The sequence below is a fragment of the Miniopterus natalensis genome, chromosome 11 (assembly GCF_054644295.1).
Source record: "Miniopterus natalensis isolate mMinNat1 chromosome 11, mMinNat1.hap1, whole genome shotgun sequence".
Classification (NCBI taxonomy): Eukaryota; Metazoa; Chordata; class Mammalia; order Chiroptera; family Miniopteridae; genus Miniopterus; species Miniopterus natalensis.
In genome coordinates this window covers 39739373-39764467 of record NC_142091.1, presented here as the reverse complement: position 1 = coordinate 39764467, position 25095 = coordinate 39739373, and the positions used below count along the sequence as shown (strand labels likewise).

Here is a 25095-nt window from a genome sequence, read left to right as displayed (position 1 = left end):
GTCTCTGATCACTTGTCTGAGTGTGTGTTTCTGTGTATAACTATGGAGTGCGTGTGCGCGTGCGTGTGTGTGTTTGTGTGTCTGCTTCCAGCCCTGGTCTCCCCTGGCTTCCTGCTCTCCGCTTCCCCCACCCCTGCAGCCCTGGCCAACACATACTTCCTGAAAACACTGACTGAGAAAAAGAAAAGTCACCCAGAATCCCCCGGGGCAGGCACTTCCTCCCCGCCCCCAGGCGCCCCCCCATCCCCACCCCAAGCTGCAATGAGACGAAATGCCCCAGTGCCATCTAGCAGGGACTTACTGAGTGGACACCCAGGAAGCCCCGGCCCGCCCTGGCCCTCGCTGGCCCCTCCCCACCCCCACAAAGAAGCCCAGAGAGGCTGGGAAAGAGACTCTTTGAAGGGAGCAAGTTCTGCCGCGGCAACAGTGATCAGCCTTCAAGAAGACCAGGGATTGGCCAGGCTACAGGGCAGTCAAGGGCACAGGTAGGGGACCTTGCACTGTGACTCCAGCTTCAGGTCAGTCCAGGAGAGACTCTGTGGAGTGACCCTGGAACCCTGGATCAGAACTGACCCCTCTGCCACTCTCAGGTAAGCAGGCTCAGAGGGTTCACATCTATGAGACTTGGAGCTGCGTAGTCTGGGCCCCAGGCCAGGAGCAGAGTCTGAACATCTGCTTCCATCTGCTGGGCTACATAACTGAGCAAATTTCTCAGCATCTCTGGGCTTGTCAGCAAGTTCCCTATTATAGTCTTAAATAAGGTTGGGAGTGCAGACCTTTTGGGGGTAAAGTGGGGTCCTCCCAGGCCAGCCAGAATGGTGAGCCAGGTTCTAAGAGTCCTGACCCAGCTAGGGCAAGGCAGAAGGGACCCCATTGCTGCTGGTTTTCTGCCTGTCTCCTCTGAAGGGCTCTCCCTTTCTAAGACATCTTGGGTGACATGGGTTGGGTGGGGGAAGGGATCTGGGGTGGTGAGCTCAGGGCCCTTTAACCCTGTTGTTCAGTGTCCAGTGGGCACTAAGGGCAGCAGTACAGAAGCTCATGTCAGTTTTGTCTATTCACTCACACAACAGACACTTTCTCAGGGCCTATTAGGCACCCGCACTGTTCCAGATGGTAGGGACTCAGCGACAAAGAAAACCAATAAGGCTCTCAGCCCTAATGGAGCTGACATTCAGACTCCTTGACATCACCTGTACACACTGGCTCATACCTAACAGAACATTAATATTACATTTACCAAGTCACCACCCATAGCAATAAGCACTCAAAAAATGGACTCATGTTGTTGAAGTCCCTACCCCAAAGCACACATGGGCACATGTATGTACACAGGTTCCTGGTGAACTCACAAGTCACCACTGAAATGGCATTTTAGGATCACACATCACCTCCTTTAGAAACTGTGTAGATGTATAAATAGAGACATACTACTACCCTGACACTCGCACAAATATACACACCTATGGGAGTGCATGCACACACAAACTGGCCACACATGGAGTCACTATCTCAAGAATACACACATACACACCCAGCAGATAATCCCAAATTCCACTGGGGAGCCTGTGATGGGCTGGAGCGAGGCAGAAATGTTCACTCAGCCCCCACATGATCTGATGTAAGAGATCCTAAGATTGAGAGAGTGAGATCCCCATCACTGAAGGGTGCAAACAAGAACAGGAAGGCCATATCTTGCAAGGGTGCAGACCAGGCCAGGTTGAACAGTCTCCCACAGGAGCTGTGAAGGGATGGGGTAGCCAATCAGGCTCCATCCTGGCTCCTACCCTGCCCAACTTTCGCCCAGTACACATACATGAGGCTCTGGCTGCTGTGAATTCTTCTATCAATGAGCTTTAAGGACTTTGTACACCCTGAGAGCACTGGGACTACAGATGTCCGCAATTCCAAATGTCAAAGGCCCCAGGACACAGGAAGCCAAGCTTGGCAGCCCCACCACACTCTGCCTTAAGGAATTGTGAGCAACTGTCTACAAAATTTCTCAGTATGGAATGAATTTCAGGTCCTCTCACTACAAGGAGCCAGATTCCTAACCATGGAAGCCTGGCCTCCCCCAGAGGTTGGCTAAGTAGTTAAGTTAAAACAGGCTCTGAGAGTGGAGGCCGGTACCCTGGGGAGTGCACAGGCTTTTGCTTTACCCAGCAAGTCTCCTGAACTAAACTATTAGCACCAGAAGGACCATGAAAGGCCAAGGAGGGTACCTGAAGGGGAAATAAGCTCAGAGAGCAGCTCCTAATGGGAGTCACAAAGCTAGCTGGGCCTGCTCCAGGTATCCTACCTCCTAAGCAGGTATCCAGACCTCCACTCCCCCACTAGGGGTTTTGCCTCCTCAGCCTTGTGAGCTCCCTGTGAACATGGCCCTACCTCCTGCCCTTGTTTACCCAATGCTATCCACTGCACCACAGACAGACACACACACATTCCCATCCTAACGATGGAGTTAAAGGAAATAGAAATTACTCCTGTATGCAGGACAATGGCCACTAGAGGGCACAATGGCACCAGGAAACTCCAATCTAGGCTGCAAGCCAGGCTCCTGGGGAGCCCTAGTACTGTCCCCAGTTGTATGGACCCAGGAAAGGTACGACCCATTTTTGTGCTTCTACCAATCAGACTTCAAAACACCACAGCCCTGGGGTGCCTTCAAGGCACCTTATTCAATGCCTCTCTCTCAGTAGGAAAAATCTCCCAGGCCCTCCTCACAGGGGCTCCTTGAGCATGTACTTGGCATGTATCTAGCCAGTGTTCCCCTCCTTTCTCTGAGTCTCAGTTTCTGTGCTTGAAAATGGGACACAAATTCCCCAGCAGGCTTGCTGCAGGGATCAAATGAGATCATATAAGCAAAACACACAGCTCAAAGCCCAACCATATCACTTCCTCCTCCAAGAAGCCTTCCTGGATTAGGCTGACTAGATTTGAGTCCTGAAATAAATCTCCATTACACCCCTGAACACACATCCAGCCTCAGCTGGGAATGCTCCCTTCTGGCTAGGCACCCGAGTGAAGGCAGGAAGGGAGGGCACATGTGAAGAAATTTAAATGGGACGGCGACAGAAATAGGAGGAAACGCAAGAAAACAAGGAGTACCAAGAGCCAGGAGGGGAGAAAACAGTCCTGAGGAGGAGGAAGGGGAAGTAGGATAAGGCCTGAGAAGGGTCTCTCTGTGTAAAGAGGAGAGACAGAGCACAAGCACCAGACCCTGGACAGTTCCTACTCCCCCACAAGCTCATCACCTGAGGCTCCCTGCTTCCTGGACATGCTACCTCCTGACTGTAGAACATAGCCTGACACCCCTCCCCCAGTATCTTAGTTACTAGGCCCCACCCTGAACTCTAGGCTTCCTCCCATACTAACTTCTGTCCCTAGGTCCCCAAATCAGTGATGGCACAATTGTCCATCCAAGATGGAAACCTGGATACTGTTATAGCTCCCTAGGTCCTCTCCACCCACACTCTGGCTGTCCTCAAGTCTTGTCCATTCTAGAAACAACTCACTCCAATCTGCCTACTTCTCTCACACAGCCTGAGCAGGGACCCCTCACTTGGCCCTGTGCCTCAGTGGTCTCCTAGCCTCCTACCCCATCAACCTTATCAGTAGCCAGAGTCATACTTTCAGCACTCAGCTTTCATCAGGTCATTCTGCTTAAAACCTTCCTGGCTGCCCATCTGGCCTTCACAGCATATCCCACCTTCACCCAACAGTCCAGCCACACAGTCTGCCCAGAGTAATCCAGAAGACACTTCCAACCTCTGAGCTTTCCACATGCTGTTCCCTTCACTAAAGTGTCTTTCTTACTACAGTGCCAAAAGCCACAAACTCCCCCTCAACCCTCTAGAATCCTCTGTCCATGTACTTCCCAACCTGGGCGGCATCCACTCACCTCACAGATGAAAGGGGGTGCCCAGTGCGAGGGGGCACAGGTGGAATGCTCAGCTCTGCCAAATGCCGCTTGGCAGGCAGTGGGGGCAGCACAGGGTCTGGGACAGCTGTGGACGGGGTAGAGAAGCGGGCAGGAGGAAGGCAGCTCCTCCGCGGTGGGATGGGTGGGGCAGTGGGTAGTCCTCCATCCTCTCTAGCCATGGGCAGTGGCTCAGGTGGAGTGGTGGGTGCAGGTAGTGGACGGAAAACATTACGTTTCATGGGCACGGGCCGTGGGGCAAGGCGGGGTGCTGGGGTTGGGGGCGCATGGGCACGGAGCAGGCCAGCCAGGATGCGGCGGCGGTGGCCAGGGAGTAACACGCCCATGTCCACCAGGCGGGCATCGCTGAGGCCTTGGCAATCTGTGGCCCGCACCAGTCCGTGGTGCTCAAAGAGCCCGGTGTACTGCTCCAGGTGCAGTGCCTGCAGCCACTCGGCCACCAACAGTGCTGCATCCCCGGCCTCTGTCATGGTTCCTGCCAGCAGGGCTCTGTCCAGACCTGGAATAGATATATGGGCACAGGTCAGAAGCAGCAGCATGGTTGCCCAAGTGTAATTCGCCAACCAGACTCCTTCTGTGGCTCTCTCATTCCATGGGGTCAAGCTCTATCCCTGAGCTTTCTCCCCTATGCCCCACGTGCCAGGCAAGGCCAGGTACTTCCAGGTCTCTGAACAGATAGGCTTTTCTCTCTGCCTGAAACCAGCCACCCCCACCCTACCCCTGTGGCTGCCTAGCACCCAGTTCATGTCTCCTCTAGGACGCCTTCCAGGAGCTTGAGTTGGTACCACCCTTTACCCCTATCCAGAGCCCCAGTCACTGCTGTGAGGCTGGCCAATGGCTGTGTCTGGTGCGTGAACACACGCACACACACACACACACACACACACTTCTGCCCTCTGCAAGACCCTGGCAAGGGCCCAATTCCTTATGAGGCACCAGTTCCCAGCTAAGGGCCAGGCCAAGGAACTTAGTATGGATGAGACTGATGGATACCAATGCTGGTCCCCCAACAGGCCCAGTCTAGGGGTTGAGCCTCACCCCATCTGCATGCCCCTGGAGGAAGTAAAATGCCACAGGAGGTGAGTCAACTCAGCGCCACAAAGTCTGTGGGGTCCTGGCCCTATGAGTGAGTAAACCCTCCCACTACCAAGGGGGAAAAGGAGTAATATATAAGAAAGGCCATTCATTCATTTGTTCATTCAAAATAGCCTTGCACTGGGCAATGGAACTCAGGTCCCATGCTCACACTTAAGAGCTCCTGGCTTGGCAAGAGCCAAGAAATAGATGATGCAAAGAGAAGATGGTTATTAACAGACCAAAAGGGAAAAGTCATCTGATCATCTCTACAGACACAAAAGAGGCCTATGATAAAACTCAATACACAGGGTACTTAAACAAATAAAAATCTTACTAAAATTAAAATATATTGATACTTCCTTAAGTCAAAAACCAGCATCTTGCTTAATGGAAAAACAACAGAAAAACTTCCATTAAAGTCAGGAATGAGACAATGATATCCATTTCACTACTACTATTATTAGTTATTCACATTGCTCTGAAAGTTCTAGAGACCAAAAATAAATAAAAGGTATACAAATTGGGAAGAAGGCCCTGCCCAGGTAGCTCAGTTGGTTTGGTGCTGTCCTGATACACCAAGGTTGCAGGTTAGATCCCTGGTCAGGGCACATACAAGAAGCAACCAATGAATGCATAAATGGGTGGAGCAACACATCAGTGCTCTCTCTCTTTCTCTCTCTCTCTCTCTCATCTCTCTCCCTTCCTCTCTCTAATATCAAGGAATAAAAATGTAAATAAATAAATAAAAATTGGGAAAAGATAAACAATCTATTAGTTACCAATAATATGAATTTTGAGTTGAAAAATCCAAGAAGCTCAACTGAGAAACTTTTATAAACAATAAAAGAATTTAGTAAAGTAGTTGGATTCAAAATTAATACAGCAGAAATCAATACTTACAAACAATAACCAGGTAAAAAACAGAATGAAAGACCCCATTTACAATAGCACCACAAAATATAAAACACCAATAAATTTCATGAGAAATGGGCACAATCTGTAGGAGGGGAAATTTGGAATGTTACTAAGAACCGAGAAGAAGACTTGGACAAAATGGGAAACCACAGTATGCTCCAGGACAGAAGACAACATAAAGAGACCAACTCGCTCTCACTTATAAACATGCACAATCCTACTAAGCACACACAGAATGTTTCTCTTTTTTTGAGCTAGACAAGCTGACTTGAAAGTCAATGTGGAAAAATAAACAAGCAGGAAGACCCAGGAAAATTCTGGAAGTGGGGGGGGGGGGGGGTGAGAGAAAGGAAGGGTAAAGAATGAGAATCAGCCTCACCACATATTAAAACACATAAAGCCACGGTAATTAAAACAGTACAGTCGGGCCTCCATATTTTCAGTCCACAGTTGGGAGTCTGCTGATGCAGTGAGCTGACTGCATGCACTGATCTACACCATTTTAAATAAGAGACTTGAGCACCTGTGGATTTTGGTATCCAAGGACCCATTCCTCATGGATACCTAGGGATGACTGTACATGTTACCAGCACCTGGACAGATCAATTAAACAACAGAAAATTGAAAAATAGACTGAAATACATATAAGAATTTAGTATATAATAAAAGAAATTAAAACTACATATATTATTAAGTTGTTGGGATACCTGTGGAGCAATCCAGAAACAAACTAAGTTGGACCCCTACCTCACAACTTACAACAGGATCAATCATAGAAGGATCAAAGATTTGATTATAAAAAATAGAACCATAAAAGGATTTTAAAAATCATCTGAGAGCAAAACCCTTTTGGAAATGATACAGACCTAGAAGGATAAAAAAGAAGTGAAATATTCAAATATATAAAAATTAAACATTCCTACATGATAAAAAACACCATAAGCAAAGATAAATGACAAACTAGGGGATATCTGCCATCTATATCCCAAACACAGGACTGACTTTCCTAAAAACTGAAAAGCACCTAAAAATAAGAAACAGATCAATAACCTAAAAAAAAATGGGCAAAGGATATGAACAGAGAAATTCACAGAAAGGAAAATAAAAGTGGTTCTTAAATAGATGAAAAGAACTATACCTCCCCCTACTAAGTGGTGATAGGTGAGTCATTCCTCTCCCTGGCAGGCTAGAATGCCTCTGGGAAGGGCAAGGCCACACAGTAGGTGCGAAAACCCCAGGTGCTTCTGCCCTTGATCCAGCCATCCTTAGACACTTACTTATCTTGCAGTCTTATTGGTGCATATCCAAAATGACATACATAAACGGTTATGACTAAAACATTGTGTAAAATAACAAAAGGTTGGAAATAACCAAAACATCCATAAACCAGAGAATGGTTAACTAAATTATGGTGTAGTCACACAGTAGAATACTGAGAGACTGTACAAAATGAGAAAACTCCTTCATATTGATATGAAACTTCCAAGATATGTTGTTAAGTGACTAAAGAAAGGTACAGCCTGGCCAGGCGTGGCTCAGTGGTTGAGCTTCGACCTAGGATCCAGGAGATTGAGGTTCAATTCCCAGTCAGGGCACATGCCCGAGTGGCGGGCTCGATCCCCAGTCGGAGGCATGCAGGAGGCAGCCAATCAATTACTACTCTCTCATCATTGATGTTTCTCTCTCTCTTTCCCTTTCCCTTCCTCTCTCTGAAATCAATAAAGATATATTTTTTTAAAAAGAAAAAGGTACAAAACAGTATACATAACATTTTGCCTTTTATGTGAAAACAAACAAACAAAGGAATAGATCAGTATGCATCTACTAGTAAATGCATAAAATATCTCTGAAAAGGTACATAGGAGACAAGGTTTCTTGGACCCTCTCCATTAAGCCTGGGAGAAAGAAAAATGAGGGCCAAGAGGACAGGAGGGAGCAGATGCAAAGCCAGACTTCCCTGGGTCTGAAGCTTATACAATTTGAATGTCCTGTTTAAGAAAGAGAATGCAAAATATCTTACTTAGCATTTCACAATATATATAAATGTCGAATCACTGTTATATGCCAGAATCTAATATAATGTTGTGTGTCAATTAGATCTCCACTTAAAATTTTATTTTAATTTTTAAAAAAAAGAATATCTTACTTTTGTAAAAATGTACAACACATGACCATGGGTGCACACTGCTCGGGCCCATACCTGGGCCCTGGAAGGAGCCTGAAGATCAAGCTTTACCCACCTCTGGCTGGTGGGGAGCCTTTCCACTCCACATCTTTTCCTCTCACCTAAATTTTGAACTATGTAAATATTTTTTAAAAGGTTACCGAGGGACCCAAAGGAAGACACAAACAGAAATACATTTGATGTCTTAGATAATCCAGCTCTCAACATTATAAAAACATCAGTTCTTCCAGAATTAATTAAGCTATAACTAGCACACTCTCAACTAAAATTACCTACTGGCAGAGTCTACAGTTAATATAAAATGATACTAAAGATTTATTGTTAAGTGAAAAAGCAAGGTGCAGAAAAGTGTCTTATAATGTAAATATCTGGGTAAAGAAAAAGAAAACGTTTATGAAAAAATGCTCAACATCACTACTTATCAGGGAAATGCAAATCAAAACTGTAATGAGATAATGACCTCGCACCAGTTAGAGTGGCTATTAACAAAAAAACAAGAAATAACAAGTGTTGGAGAAAAGGGAAACCTCATACACAGCTGGTAAGAATGTAAACTGGTGCAGCCACTATGAAAAAAAGATGGAGGTTCCTCAAAAAATTAAAAATAAGACTACCATATGACCCAGCAATTCCTCTTCTGGGTATTTACCCAAAAACATGGAAACACTTATCTGTGAAGACATATGTACCCCAATATTCACTGCAGCATCATTTACAAAAGCCAAGACATGGAAACAACCTGTATGTCTATCATGGATGAGTGAATAAGAATATGGCATATATGAACAATGGAATATGACTCAGCCATAAAAAACAGGAAGCATTGCCATTTGTGATAACATGGATGAATCTTGAAAGTATTGTGCTAAGTGCAAAAAGTCAGACAAAAAAGAACAAAAACTACAATTTCACGCACATGTGAAATATAAAAAACATAACAAATGAACTAATAAAATAAACAAAATCAATCTCATAAATAACAGAAAACAGAGTGGTGGTTACCAGAGGAAAAAGGGGGTGGGGTGAGAGTGAATTGGGTAAAGGGGGCCAAATATATGGTAACAAAAAGAAACTAGACTTTGGGTGGTGAACATGCAATAGAGTATATAGATATCAAAATATAATGTTGTACACCTGAAATTTATATTATTATAAATTAATCATATAGTTAATCAATGGTACCTCGATAAATTTAATTTTAAAATAAAAACCCACATACACATAGCACACATATACACAAATTACCTCTGGATGGGTTTATAAGAAACTGTCTTTGTGGAGGAGTATTGGCAGCTGTACCTTTTTAATTTTGTATCATTTTTCAAAAATATAAATACAGTTTAAAAGATAACATGATCATCTGGGAATGAGAAAGAGATGGTAACTCACCAGGCACAGAAGGGAATCAAATAGACAGGTATACATACATACACATACACACACTCACACACACACCTCACCCCCTAACCCTGTGGTCCCTGCCCCTCTCACCCTTCCAAGCCCTCTTGGGAGGCTCTTCTCAAGGTCTCTGGGCCTCACCCTCTCTCTGCCTCTCAACCTCAGTTTTCAAAATAGAAAACAGGACCATGAAGCCTCCTCCCCAACCTCAGTGTTGGTGCTTGGCCTGCCACACCCAGCCCCTCCCCCTCCCCATCTCCCGACTCACCTGCTGGGCTGCCCAGGACACTGGTCCTCACAAAGGCAGCAGCTACTCTGAACAGCAGCTCATCTTGGCCTGCGGTGGAAGCTGCAAGGACAGGAATAGAAGAGAAAACCCATGAGGCAAGGCTACTTGGAGCAGAGGCATGTCAGGAGGAGGAGGGAGGAAGAAGGGAAAGGAGAATGGAAGGAAGAAGGCTAAGGAGGAAGGGGAAGAGGGATGGGGAAAGGAAAGAGGGAAGAAAGTGAGGTGGGTTCAAAAGTATTATAACAGAAATTGATACTTATAAGCAACAACCAGGTAAAAACCAGGATGAAAGACCCCATTTACAATAGCATCACAAAATATAAAAAGCCAATAAACTTAATGAGAAATGTGCACAATCTGTAGGAGGAAAATTTGGTGTGTTAATGAGAAGCCAAAAGAAGACCTGGACAAATGGAAAAGACATAGAATAGGGTACAGGAAGAGAAGGGAGAGGAGAGCAGGGTTTAGGGAGCTTAATGGAAGCTGGGGCCTTCACAGACAGGCCTGCTCAGAGGTCGAGGCCACACAGGTGGTAAAGGAGCGTCTAGATGCCTCATTCTCTAGCCCTCCCCCAGGGAAGACACAGGGAAGATACATGCAGCTCCATGACTGAGACAGTTTCCCCCAACAACACAGAGCCTGTCAGAGAGAGGTGGGGACCCTGGGGAGACCCAGGGAGACAGGACCCTCTCCACTAAGCCTGGGAGCCATGGGGTCAGTGAGAACAGAGGGGCTGCAAATAAGGTGGGGGCATGAGATACAATAGGCCTGTTCCTATGTGTGGGGGCCAAAAGAGGTGTTTCCAGCCAAGAAGAAAGAACAAGCCATCCCTGTAGGCATGCCACCAGCAAGCTCAGATGGCCCAGCCATCCCTGAGGGCAGGCTACCAGCAAGCTCAGATGGCTCAGCCTTCCCTGAGAGCAGGCCACCAGCAAGCTCAGATGGCCCAGTCATCCCTGAGGGCAGGCCACCAGCAAGCTCAGATGGCTCAGCCTTCCCTGAGAGCAGGCTACCAGCAAGCTCAGATGGCCCAGCCTTCCCTGAGGGCAGGCCACCAGCAAGCTCAGATGGAAGGGGCTCTTATTCGGGAGGAGGTGGAATGGGCAGGTCCTGGGCAAAGCCACCTTTCCTGCCATTAGGGCAGAGTAAATGGCACTGCTGGGCTCTACATGATGGCTTTTTAACTTACTAGTCAGGTATTTATCTCAAGTAGACTCCATAATTATTTCTTAGGCCGAAGCTAAAATAGGGGTATGTTTTAAAAGTGAGTATTTTAAAAATAAGTTTTAAGTAATTGGTACTTCAAAAAGAGTTGGCAAAAAATGGCAATGCTACTCAAATGACGATTCAAACAAAGAATAATAGACGACATAAATAGTCCTCACTGTATGCCAAGCACTTTTTTTGTTGTTAATACTCATTTGAGGATATTTTTCCCATTGATTTTTTTAGAGAAAATGGAAGGGAGAAAGGGACAGGGAAAGAAAGAAACATCGATTGGTTGCCTCCTGCACGGGCCCCAGTCCCACTGAACCTGCAACCCAGGTACATGCTCTTGACTGGGAATCGAACCTGAGATCCTTCAGTCCTAGGGCCACCACTCTAATCACTGAGCCACACCCGCCAAGGCCCTAATCACTTTTAATTAGCTTATTTAATCCTTACAGCAACCCCCATGAAGTACATACCTCATACTTTAACATGAAGAAACTGAGGCACAGAGAGATTAAATAACTGCCCAAAGTCACACAGCTAGGAAAGGGGCAGCTAGAATATAGTATTCGAGACCTGCTTTGTCTAATACAGTAACCAGTAGTAGTAGCCACATATGGCTTCTGAACACTCAGGATGTGGCTGCATAATGAAGTATGCTGTATCAAATACAAATTGGATTTTGAAGACTTAGTACAAAAAAACAAGAATATAAATATCTCAATAACTTTTTCTACTAATTACATAATGGAATCATAATATTTTGGCTATATGAATAAAGTATATTATAAATGTTAACTTCATGCTTCTTTTTCATGTGTACTGGAAAATTTTAAATTGCACTTATAGCTCAAATTATATTTCTGTTGGACAGTACAGCCCTAGACTCTCAACCTCTCTGCTCACTGCCTCTCAAAAGTGATAGTCGCTGCAATGGACCCAGCCCCATCCTGGGCCTCTCTCAAGTTCCTATTCTTGCACTAAAGGCTTCAGATCGAGGTCAGGCTCAGGGACTCCACACTCACAACCTTCTAGGACAGCTCCATTCAAGGCACTGGAAGCATGAGTCAGACCTCAGGCTGGAGGGGGTCACCCACCACCCAGCCAGCAAAAAGAGCTTACATGGCCCTCACCAGGCCAGGGGTCAGGGAAGGCTTCCTGGAAGAAGCAGCTCCTTAAAGAAAAAAGTTTGGAGCTGAACCATGCCAGAGCCAGAGGCAAAGAAAGAACTGGTGATACTAAACCTCTTTATTTAAAATTTGGATATTTTGCTCGGCCGGCGTGGCTCAGAGGTTGAGCATCAACCTATGATCGGGGAGACTGTGGTTCGATTCCAGGTCAGGGCACATGCCCGGCTTGATCCCCAGTGGGAAGTGTGCAGGAGGCAGCCGATCATCATTGACGTTTCTATCTCTCTCTACTTCTCTCTCCCTCCCTCTCTCTGAAATTAATAAAAATATATTTAAAAATAAATTAATTAAATAAATTTGGATATTTTGTTTACCTTGGACTTTTTTCATCAATATTGATTTTTAAAAATTATTATTTATCTTAATTATTGAGTTTTTTATGCACACCCCCTTTATTTTGCCCCCAAGGCAAGAGCCTCGCTTGCTCCGCTCTAATCCTGAAACACACCCCACCCCACGTTTAAGCCCTTCAAGCTGCTATGACACATCATTGAGTTTCCACCCCTAGGGAAGCAGGAACCCAGGCAGAGGGGAGCATCAGCCTGTTGTGATAGCATGGCCAAAAGTTGGTGGGGTTCCCCTCCTTCCCTACGCGAAAGACCCAACTCAGGTTTCAACACCTCACCATTCCACCTTATCCCTGCTCCCTCTAGAACATCTCTGCTGTGCCAACCCTGGTTCCACCCTTGCTCAAAGCCCTTCTGTGGTTCCTAGTGCTCTCAAGTCCAGCTGCTCAGCCTGTCATTCGACCTGCTGCAGCTGAAGTTTACAGATGAAGAAACAAACACCCACAGGGAGGAAGTGACTTGCCCAAGTTGCCCGTGACATACCCCAAGCCCCGGGGCTTGCCCACAACTCCCTCCATTTCACTTTTTTGCATCAGGCACCAGCTTGGCACTTGGGAGGTCCCCAAATTTTCCCTACCTTCGGGTACTGATTCCAGACTACATCCTTCAGAAAGATCTCCTTGACCGCCCTCAGGCTCTTAGGCCTAGGAAACAGCCATGCAGCTCAGAACTGCTTCTGCTCTATCTTTGGTTGTTCCATTCATGGGGGTCCATCTCCACCCAACCTTCAACCTGGTCTGGGGTACCCTGTGAGTCTGCACCCCTTCTTGTGCCCCCTGCCCTCCACAGTAGGACCTGACTGGGCTCACAGGGCACTCAGTCCATAGGTAAGTAAGGGTCATCTGGAATCTCTAATCCTTGCTAGTCAGTCCTTTTTCAGGTCTGGCCTGAGTCCCTCTTGCTGGAGCAAAAGCTGTCACCCTTCTGTCCTCTAACTACCATTTCCACCCCCAAGGGCAGAATTTAAATCTCATTCCCTTTCTCTGACCCAGCCCAGCATCACCCTGGTGCCATCCCTGCCCACTACTGACTAGGGACACCAATTCTGACAGTCTAGCAGGAAGGTGGCCCAGAGCCTTCCTCAAGGACAGGTACACTCCTGTTTTCTTCATTTTCTAAGTGCCCACCTTGTGCCCAGCCCCTGCCAGATTTCCACCTTCATCTCAGTCATCTTCATAACAATCCCAAGGCCTGGTGCTTTTACCTCATTTCATGGAGGCTATGTGAGGTGGAAACTGGCCCAGGTCGCTTGTTAGGGCCAAAAGGGCGTTCAGAAGATGTGACCACTTCTGTCTGGTGGAGTTGGCAAGGCTTCCTGAGGGCACTCCTGAACTGGGCCCTTCCAAGCAAAGGAAACTGAATGTGCAAGGCCCAGGGATGGGATAGGACCTGACAGATGCAGAAATGGGAGATTTCAGTGGAGCAGGAACAGGAAATGTGAAAAGACAGTAGTGACATCCAGAGAGGTTTGGGAACCCTCCCTTGGGTGCCCACAGAGCCTGCTCACCATGTGCATGTGAGCATCCACTGCATTCTGATTTGCATGAGTGAGTCAGGCCTAGGGCAGGGCAGCCTTGAAGGTCTTGTTCCTTTAGCACTCAGTGCTAGCATCCCCTCAGCCAAGGCCCTTGATTACATCTTCGGATCCCACTCTACACAGAGCTGTGCTCTGGGTTCAAGGGAAGACCCAGAGGTGTGGGGAGAGGAAGGGGGAAAAGGGTGGCCCAGGGGTCCAGACCTGAGGCCTGAGCTTACCCACCTCCCTCCTCCTCCTTCCCTGCACAGCCCCCCACCCCAGGCAGGCTGGACAGGGACCCTAGTGTCTAAATTCAAGAAACCCCCCAGAGCTCTCCACACAGGAACCAAGACCCCACTCATCTAGCTTTGGCCAGGCCCAGTCTACAAACCACCCCACCCATACCACGAATGCACACTCCCACCACCTCCAGGGACACATACCACCAACCGGACCCACAGCCACACAGCAGATCTGCACCACCACACACACAGCCTTCAGTCCCCACACTCCCCACCAATAACTCAACTGTGTACAACTGCCTCAGAGCCCCCAATGCCCAATACCCTTCACCCTCCCAGCCCACCCCTACCCCATAGCCCAGTCACCAGGGGATACCTATGGGCAGGGCCACCCTCGGTCTGCAGGACGTTCTCAGGACTCCACTAATGGAGGCAAGAGGCCTTGGAGACACTTCCCTTACATATGAGGAACTAGGCGGGGGTTGGGTTCCTGGCTCAGAGGGTGCAGAAGTGGCCCCCACTCCCCTGCAGAAGCCAGCTCCCTCAGGCTCTGGACAAAGCAGCAGGTGCGCTGCTGACTGACCCCTGGACCAAGAAGTCTATATTCTGTCTCTCAGACTAGTGGCCACTGCACACTGGTCCCAAGGAGGCACACTAGAGTCTCCTGCCCTACCCCAGCCCTGAATCTCTGCCCTGTCACTCACCCTAGCACCCATTTTCTTTCCCATCCCATCTATGGCGTGGCCTGTCCGCTGGTGTCCCAGGAGTGGTGGAGGCTGTCAAGGAGCAGCCCTCAGTCCAGGGGCCTAAATGCATAAAGAGCCACTTCAGCCACCTGGTGGGAAGCTGGGGACACAGGCTAGAGCACCTCCCCTGCAGGACACAAGGCAAGTGCAGGTCCACTACGTCTTGCTTGAAGCCCTGAACAAGTCATGTCACACTCTGAGCCTGTTTCCCCCTCCACAAAGCACAACTGTCATTTAGATGACTCTGACATGTCACCATGTGTATACTAGAGGCTACGCTGGTCATCTACTCACTTCTGGATTGCTAATATACTTTCGGTCACTAGCACCAAGGCCTTGGCTGCTCCTGACAAGAGGAGCCTTTGGTGTTGGTCTTGTAGCCAGACTCTAGTCTGGACCCCCTCAGCACCCTGGAGTTCTCAGTTCCCCCAGATACCATGTCCCCCTGCAGGGCTCTAGACTAGACACCCCACTACCCCCTGGACCTCTTCCTGGATGACTCCGGGCACCACACATTCCCCATGCCACACTGAATTCACCAGCTCCCCTCTCCAGATAAAGCAAGGCTGCCTCCAACCTACACGGGGCCTTTGATCAAATCAAGAATGCGTCTCCCACCCTGGCAGGTTTGGCTCAGCTGTTAGAGTGTCGGCCTGTAGACCGAAGGGTCTCAAGTTCAATTCCAGCCAAGGGCACGCAACCAATCAATGAGTCTCTCTCACATCGATGTTTCTCTCTCCCTCCCTCCCTTCCACTCTCTCAAGCAATGGAAAAAACATCCTCGAGTGAGGATTAAAAAAAATAAAACAAGAATGCCTCTTCCTGCCCTGGCTGGTGTGGCTCAGTTAGCTGGGCACCATCCCATGCACCAAAAGGTTGCTGGTTTAATTCCTGGTCAGGGCACATGCCCAGGTTGTGGGCTCCCTGATAGGGGGCATGCAGGAGGCAGCGATTAATGTTCCACTCTCACACTGGTTTTTCTCTCTCCCTCTCCCTTCCTCTCTCTCTAAAATAAATAAATAAATAAATAAATAAATAAATTTTTAAATGCCTCTTCCCTCAGGAGCCCCACATCAGGCTTGCAGCTCAGCAAAGAGGACAGGCTGGGTTTCAGTCCTCCCTCTCCCAGCTCTCCGCTTGCTCCCACCTACCAGCTACCCTTAGGGAGTGCACAACACACCCATCCACACACGAAAGAACTGGTGACAGGCAGGATATTTTAACAACCTCCTTGGGGTAGTAAATCCAGTTTTATTAATGACCAAGGGTCATTAAAGACTAAGTGACCATAGACATCCCTGACCTAAATTTCAGGCCTAGCCTTAACTTCCACCCCAGTCTTGAAAGACTATTACTTTCTACAACCTTCATGTCTGTACTGTTTAAAGTTTTTACAGTTATGTATCACTTTTATAATTAAAAGAAAAAATAATAAAAGTATGTGTCTATTAGAATTGAGTTTGTTTCAGTTTGTTCCTCAAACTGTCATTATAAAGTAGTGTTATGATTTTAAATATAACATGGATAGACTACTAAGAGAACCACTATAAACAAAACTGCTCATTTCCTGGGCCATCTGGACTAGAGAATAAGAAACTGAGACCCAAAGCTCCCTCCCTCCCCCGCCACCAGCTTATCCTCCCAAAGGTCTATTATCAAATAAGGTCTGCTCACCAGGAACCCAGCAGGGTGCAGCAGCAGAGTGGAGCCCATGGGCTTGCAAATTGGAAATAGACTGAGATCCACTAGTAAACAGGAGAGACTCCAGGACCTGTGGTTTGTCCTCTAATAGCACCTGACCTCACCCTAGCCCTGACCCTCACTCCACATTCCCCCAAAACTCACTCAGGGGCTCCTCATGCCCAAGCCCCATCCTGGGGAGGGTGTGATGGGGGTAAGGTATGAGCATGCAGGGTGAATGTCTAAAGTACGTCACTTGGAAATAAATGAAGCTGAAACTCAAATGGTTTGACTTCTAGGCCTTGTCAAAAAGTCTATGACATATGAATTCCCCTTGGCTCTACCATGTACCTCCACTTCCAAATGGATTACTCTGGACCACTCCCTCCCCTTCCCCCTAACTGCCTCCTCACCACCATGTTGTTACACATCACCCTCCTCTCCATCGCCATTGCCCCCATCCACCCCAGGCCTCCCCAGCCTGCCTGGACCCCTGGGCTTTCCTCCCTGCCTCATGCCCCTCCCCCACCTGCGGCCAGGACACCCTCTAGCCTACACCTCTAACCTGCCACAAAGCAGAGTTTCTAACCGGAACCCTAAACCCACAGCCCTGACCCACATCCACCTCCCCCAACCATTCACTCTTCAGGCCTCACTCAGGCCCTTCCCACCTTAAAGAGTGACCCAGCCAGCCCCACAGCACCTGTGGAGACCTAGGGCACTCCCTACAGGCCTCTGGACTGGCCCACTGCCCCTCAGTCACAGACATACTCTAGTTGGCTGGGGATTTCCCGGGCAAAGCAGGGAGCACCTCCACCTACCAAAAGTGCTGGCCAAGGGGAGGTCTTAGGTGCTACAGGTAACTGCAGGAAGATCCTCCTCTGTGACCACTGGCCGCCTTGGGAAGGTGGGTGGGGGGCTCTTAACACTGTAAGTGAGGCAGAAACAGGAAGAAACAGGCTAACCACAAGGAAGGTAGGAGTGCACAGGGCTGAACACAGACTCCCAGGCAGCAGGAGTGGACAGAACCAGAGTCACACGCTGGGACCCTCACCACACACCAGAGGAGATGAGGGCTATCCCTGGCCCTGAGACCTGACAAAGGAGGGGAAGAGCAGTCTGCTGGACTCCATCCTCTCTGAGTTGACCTGACGTGTGTCCACCCAGGAGAGGCTTGGTGGGTTTCTCTGTGCCCCAGAACTAGCAGCCTAGGAGTACAGGGACCCGAACCTGCCCTCTCACTAGTGGCCCCTGAAATGGAGAAGTCAGAAGACAAGCGGCCCCATGCTGCTGGCACCTGAAAGGGGAAGCTGCCTGTGTTGGTGGGTGGAGGTGACCAGATGGGCGGAGCAGGCGCCAGAAGGGAGAGGGAGATAGGGGATCAGCCTCACAGGTTCAAGCCTGCAGTTTGATGTGTGGCCTCAGCCTCCTCCACTATATAATCAGATAACAGACAGGAAAGATTCCTGACTAGGCCTTTCCTCTCTAACTCACAGAGAACATTCTAACCCACTTATCTGATCCAGCCACCCCTGCTTAAAAGGTCATGGTTATGGAGTGCTTACCATCTACCAGACACTGTGCTAAACATGTTGCATGGATTATTTCATATAATTCTCTGGACAATCTAGAAAGTGGATGGCTTTAGCCCACTTTACAGATGAGGAAGAAATTGAGCCTCAGAGAGGTTAAGTAACTTGCCCAAAATGACACAGGAGCCAGAATCTGAACCAAGGGCTGCCTGGGCCCCTCCTTCCACTCCATCTCCTCAAAGGGAACAGTTTAGAAACAGGCAGGAAGCAGGGAGGCCATGCAGGAGAGGGAAGATGAGTGCAGGCTGAGAAGGGCCTTGAAGGTTATGCTAAGACACTCACCCTTACTGTCCAAACAGGAAGCCATGAAGGGCAGCAGGGTGCTCTGGGAACCAAGCACAGGGCAACAGACAGGCAGGCAGGCAGGCAGGAGTTCCTACTGCTGTGAGACTTGGAAATTCACATAACTTTTCTGAGTCTCAGTTTTATCATCTGCACAATGGGGATTATGACAGCTCCACCTGACAGGCTTGTGAGGAATAAATGTATGCCTTCGAAACAGATTCCAAGTCTGACCAGTTCTCACTCCCCAGTGATTTCCCACCTCCCTCAGAGAGAAAGCCAAAGATAGCACAGGCATGCTACCTCCGACCTCCCTGCTGTTTCTCCAACCCTCTCCATGTGCTTCACCTCAGGACTGGGTACTAGAGCTCTGTCTGCCTGGAAGGTTCTTCCGGACACCTACAGGACTCACTCCCATACTTTCCCAGCACCTGCTCAAACACGAGGCCTTACTTCTATGACCATTCTACCTAAAAAAGTGCTCCCATAAGTCCCCATCTCCTGACCATATGTCATTTTTCAGCATCCCACTAATCACTATTAGACAGTGTTCATTGTCAATCTCAACTGGAGGACCAAGACTTTGTCTCATTCACAGCTCTATCCCCAGCAGCTAGAAGTGTCTGGCCACTGGGAGGACGGATGAATGAAAATCTACAAAGGCCTGACACACCCAGGTCAGGAGCTTGGGACAGGGGCCTGTGACAAGGGTAGGGAGAGAAATGGTTGGCTGAAGCAGCTGTCAAGGTTCAGACCAGGGGTCCAGGAGTCAAAGATTCAACTCTGAGGCTCCTTGGCACCCTCCATGGCTGGGCTTGACAGTTCTTTCCACCTCTGCGGCTGCCCAGTGACTTAGGCGCCCAGCCACTTCCTGCTGTGCTGGCCGATAAACACTGCTGGGTTGCAGTGGGGGAGCTTACCTACACGGAAAAGTGCTGACTCTCAGACCCCCTCAAGTTGCTCACCCCTCAACTGTTCCCCAGAAAAGGTCAGAACCACTCAGACTTCCAGGAGTCTCTGAGACCAACCCCCCCCACCCCCCACTCAAGGCAGGTGCCTCTCCCCTGCCTGCCTACCCTTTCCATGGCTCCCCATTATCCAATGGGGTTCAAAGGCCTCCATCTTCTGGTTCCTGCAGCTCACTCTTCCCCAACCCCACTACCTGACACTTTACCTCCAGGACTTTGCTTATACTGTTCCCTCACCTGGAACCCTACCACCACCAGCAATCACTTGCTCCCTTAGGCATTTAGGAACCGCCTCATCCAACCATTCCCACTTCCAGAAGGGGAAAGTGAGCCCCAGAGAGAGGCAAGAACCTTAGCAGGGCCACACAGCAAGTCAAGACTAGGGCCCAGTCCCCCCCCCCCCTTCCACTTGCCTGTTTCGTGAAAGAACTGGGAGGGGGAGTTCCTTTCAGGTGACCTCAGAGATACTGGAGCAACTCCCCTCCTCCAAGTGAGCTGGCTAGGTTGGCCTTGCACTGAGAAATATGGGTTTTCAGGCCACATGCAGTAGAGGCAGACGAGTGTCCTGGTTCATGTTCCGGAACAGAACCACTAAACACTCCCTAGATCTCCAGCCTACCTAGGCTCAGCAGGTCCATCTTTAAAGCTGAGAAGAAGACAGGAGGAACAGGAACAGCCCCAGTCTGAGGGGAGAGGTAGACCTTTAGCTCAGGCTCTGGAACCCCTTCACCAAGCAGGAGGGACCCCATCCCAGAGCTGTCCTGTTGTTATCTGGCAAAGCTCAGATCCCAACCCTGCTCTCAGGGAGGCCCCTTTCTCCCCACCAGGCTAGGGAGACCTTTGGGAATAAATTGTGACATTTTAGCTGCAGACCCACAAAGTGGCCCATCTGGACAAAGGACACCACTCAAGTGGGTGAAAGACTCACCCAGCTCACATACCAAGGAGTGCAGAGCCAAGTACCTCCTACCCCAACTCAGTGAGACATCAAATGCTGATCACAGCTACACACAGGCAAAAGCACAGGACCTTCAAGGACACATCTGGATCCAAGCATACACAGGTGCACACACAAGCACACTCAAAGTCCCCAAAGGGATGTGGAGCAGGAAGGGGCTCACTAAGCCAGGAAATCTTCCAGGAAGGGGTGCATTTCCTTCATGGGGAGATAACAGGCCTCCTCCCTGGGGGGCAGGTCCTACTCTAAGCCCAGGGTCCTTTTAGAGCAGTTGTTGTGCCCACAGGCCCAGATGGGGACCAGAAGGAGGTGGGGGAAGCATTGTGAAACGCTCAAAGGTTTCAGCCAAGGCCCAGCTTCCCAGCCCCCTGAGGAGGGGCAGTATCTCCCCCTCAGGCTCCCTGGGTCAAGTCTGTTAGCTACACTAACCCTCCAAGGCTAGCCGCCGACCTGCTGAACCACATTCTGTCCCAGGAGTACCTGTTTTGCCCAGCAGTGTGGCCCAGAACTTGTCCTGTGACCCAACGAACCACCAGCCCTCCTGAGGCCTCCTGTCAATCCTGTCCTGGTATCCAGCTCCACCACCATCAAATGAAAAGTAGGCCTGGCCCCTGTCTGTCCCCTCCCCATTCCCCACTAAGATGTCTGTCTCTTCTGCTACCTCCTAGTCCCTTGTAGGGCCTGGTTCTCAGACTTCTTGAAAGGGGGCAGTTGGGTAGGTATGCTAGGGTGGTAGGTGCAGAGAGTACACAGAGCCTGGCAGCCAACTGAGCCACTCACCCTCCAAGCAGCCCTGAGAAACTTTCCAATCCTCATCTGTCTGGCGCCAGCAGGCCAAGGTGTGGCACAGAGTCTACAGAGCTCTCAGCTCAGGGTCCACCCTACCCAATTTTGGAAATTTGGAAGCTGAGAATTGCTTGAATCCCTAATACCTAGGACTTCAGAGTCAGAATCCTAAAATTGCAGCTGCTCAATGTGGGGAGAGGGAGGGCAGGAGTGGAGAGGGATGGAGAAGCACCCCACTTCAACCTGCCTCACTTCTCACTGCCATTTGGTTGGTTGCTGTGCACACCTGGGGCTGGTGGACCTGGGAGTTTCCAGGAGCTGCTGCTTCCTGCTCCCTCCCTGAAGCTCCAGGAAAGCTGCGTCCATTGCAGCTATGTGCAGCCCAAAGCCCCTCACTGAGCTGGAGGTGAGAGATACATACCATGGGCTCCTGACTCCAGGCCTGACTGAGCCCTGGCCTGCATTATGATAGGAAGGAGTGGGGAAAGGGGATTCCCAGGGGCACAGCAATGACCTCTGGAATGGCAGGGAAGGTGCCAGAGGAGACCCTGGCACCTGGGGAGGAATATACAGTGGTAGCTCTGCCCTGCTACTGTTCCCTGTCCTGGGGGCTGACCTACCCCAGTATTGCATGGCCAGAAGGAGGCCAGGCTCCCCCAGGGGCTTGGGCAGCTGAGATTCCAGGTGTGTCCTCTGGCTCCTTGACCTGACAAGGAGGTGGCTGTGAAAGGTCCCAATCCTCCGTCTCTTGCCCGCTTTGGTTCACAATCTTTACCCTCACAACAATGAAGATAATAAGGAGGTGGAAGGCTTGCCACATCCTTCCCTCCTGGAGTAGGCTCTCTGACCCCTGAATCCTCCTCTGGACCCCTCTAACCCTGAGCACCACACTTTTTTTATTTTAAATATATCCTCATGGACCTCAGAGAGAAGGGAGAGGGAGAGAGAGAGTTGAAACATCAATGATGAGAGAGTTGTCATCGATCGGCCGCCTCCCGCACACCCCCAACCGGGGGACTGAGCCTGCAACCCAGACATGTGCCCTGACTGGGAATTGAACCATGACCCCCTGGATCCCAGGTCGATGCTCAGCTGCCGAGCCACGCCCAGCTGGGCCTGAGTACCACACTCTTGATCGCAGCTGGTCTATGCTTCTTGCCCTCTTGGCTCCGGAACCATTTTTTCCAGGTTTGTTCAATTAGTCACTGACACCCAGCTGTACCTGATCTCAGTCACCTTCGGAGGAATCAGGTTCCTGGTTTGGTCAGGGAGAAAGACTTGGGCCCTCTGAAAAGGCAGGTGGGCAGTGTGTGAAGGAACCTCAGGGTGTTAGAGGCCCTGACCAGACCTCAGGCAGGGAGGTGGAACGCAGGCCTCAGAGCTCCCTACCTGGGATGCCAGTCCCAGCTCTCCCTTTCCTTGGCTGAAAGACCATAGGCAAGTCAATTAACTTCTACTGATGTCAGTTTCCTTATCAGCAAAATGGGGTCTGAAAGAACCGTTGCACTTAGCAAAGCCAAGTGGACAGGACGCGAGCAGGAAGCAGACCTCAGGAGGTGCTCATCATAGGGCGGGGCCCATGGGGGTTCAGCACTTGACAGCAGCCAGTCCAGTCTGCAGGCAGGATGCCCTTGCAGGCATCCCATCCCCACAGTTGGTCACCAGCAATGTCACCTGATCAGGTGGCCTTCTAGTCCCTGCCTGCCACCTTGACTGGAAGTTCCTGGGGTAGGACAGGGTTTGGATCTTCTCTGGCGGCAGTGTCTCCCAGTGCTCAGGGTTATCACTGGGAAACAATAGAAATTCAGACTCATGGCTCTACTATGGAATGGACAATCTTGGGCAAATCATTTAACCTCTCTGGGCCTCAGTTTCTTCATCTGTAAAATGAGAATGGTGCCTACCCCACAAGACTATTGTTGAGGATTAAATGAAATAATTATATAAAATGCTTAGCACAGTGGTAGCACATAGTAAGCGTTCAAGAAACAGCAGCTATCATTACTATTATTAAATAATAATTTGGTTATTAAATTGGTCACTTAACTCCAAGCTACTCTGATTGTCCCAATGGTTTAGGACAGATGTCCTGATTATAGAACAGACTTCTTCCTTCTGAACTATGTTCCAAAGGATGAGCCAGAGAGAAATTCCACAGGAAGGTCATGCAGAAGACCAACCATGGACTGCCCCCCACCCCCAGGCTGTCCCTGAAACCTGAGGTCATCTGCCTCTTTGGCTAGGACTGTCCTCCCCAGAGCCCTGATTGGAATGCACAGGTCTGGGGGGCCCAACAGGGGTGGGGTTAAGTGGACAAGATGTCCTCTCAGATCAGGGCTGGGGGCACTCGGGAGTCAGCAGCAAGCCCTGAGCTTTATGGGGAGTGTACTTGTAGGGGATCTCCTGAGGGTTCCCATATCCTCCTGCTTGTTCAGACCCTTGGAGCAGCCATCCTTTAGCGCAGAACCCCTTCCTGAAACATCAAACACCCCTCTGTGCAGGGCTGTGAAAGGGACGAGCCCAGCCTGCCTGAGACCAGAGGAAGGGGTGAGAGTGGCCACCCAAGGGACTGGACTCTGCTCCTGAGGGAGGGGGGCTGGGTCTGTGGCTGAGGTCACACTCTGCTGCCTTGGCCACCACCCAGAGGAAAGCCCGTTATTGAGTGGGACCCTGGACTGAGCTCAAGGGGCGAGGTCAGGCTAGAGGAAGAGAAATCAGGCCAAAGAGCCAAAAAAAAAAAAGCCTGGATCCTGATCCTGCCTCTACCACTTATTTGCTGTAACCTTGGGCAAGTGACTTCGCCTCTCTGTGCCTCAGTTTCCTGATCTGTAGATTGGAACATAACCTCTAAGGTTGGCTGGAGGACGAAACTGGTTAACATAGACAAAAGTGCCTGCAACAGTGCTGTGTGCGTGTTTGCTGACGCAGTAATCCTGGCTGATGCATTACTCAGCTCTCGCTGAGTTTCTTCCCCTTTTATTGGAGGTTGAGCCTTGTCTTGTGGAATGATGCAAAATTAAAAAGTAGCAAATGGGTAGTGTCAGACACACTGTAGGTACTCAAATCAAGGACAGCGCCCTTTCTTTCTCTCTCCTTTCTCTCTCCTTTCCCGGAGAGGGGCCAGACCACGAGTCTGGGTCAGTCCTGACCCCCACGAGGGTTCTCTGTTTGATCCTGGTCCAATCTCTGGCCCTTGGGCTCAGTCTCCCCATCTGTGAAAAAAGCTTCTGGGTCAAGTGGTCTCTGACTATCCATGGTCATATCTGCTCCAGCCTTCTTCCCACCTCCATTCCCTCTTTCCCTCTCTATTTCCAACTCACGTCTTACTACATCCACTACTACTGCAACAGAACCCTTGGAACACTAAAGGGACAGCTGGTGGGCAAGGAGTACCAGTCCTCAAGCAGCCCAGGGCTCATCCCAGGCCTCCAAGGGTTAAGATCCAAAGTGAAGGGGGGTGGAGGGGAGAAGCAGGGTCAGGCCAGAAGCCCAGGGCCTGCCTCCCCTCCCCCTACCCTGGGAACAGAAGCTACTTGTTTGAGCATCAGCCTGCAGGCTTTGAGCTTGGCCAAAGGGAAAATGCAGTGGGGAGGGGAGAGGGCCCTGAAGAGGAGAGGGGACTCCCTTCTTCCAGCCAATGGGTTAGTCTACCACTAGCCCCTAGGACTCTCAAGAGACCCCTTTCCCCAGGTTCTGCCTTTTCTTCATTCAAACACTCATTGCTGGGGGCAGGATTTAGGCTCTGGCCCAGCTCTCGCCCCAGAACAGGCTCTTT

At 49.6% G+C, this 25095-nt stretch overlaps 1 protein-coding gene across 1 annotated transcript in view; it reads right to left on the bottom strand.

Annotated features, from left to right (window-relative positions):
• The window catches only part of ARAP1 (ArfGAP with RhoGAP domain, ankyrin repeat and PH domain 1), a 44261-nt gene extending 34407 nt beyond the window's left edge, over positions 1–9854 (bottom strand). Inside the window, exons 1-2 of the mRNA XM_016208488.2 lie at positions 9781–9854; positions 3899–4436 (exon numbers count right to left, since the gene is read on the bottom strand). Of these exons, the coding sequence (XP_016063974.2) occupies positions 3899–4407 (509 nt within the window). The 5' untranslated portion in view covers positions 4408–4436; positions 9781–9854. The remainder of the gene's footprint in view (positions 1–3898; positions 4437–9780) is intronic.
• Between the last annotated feature and the right edge of the window lie 15241 nt (positions 9855–25095).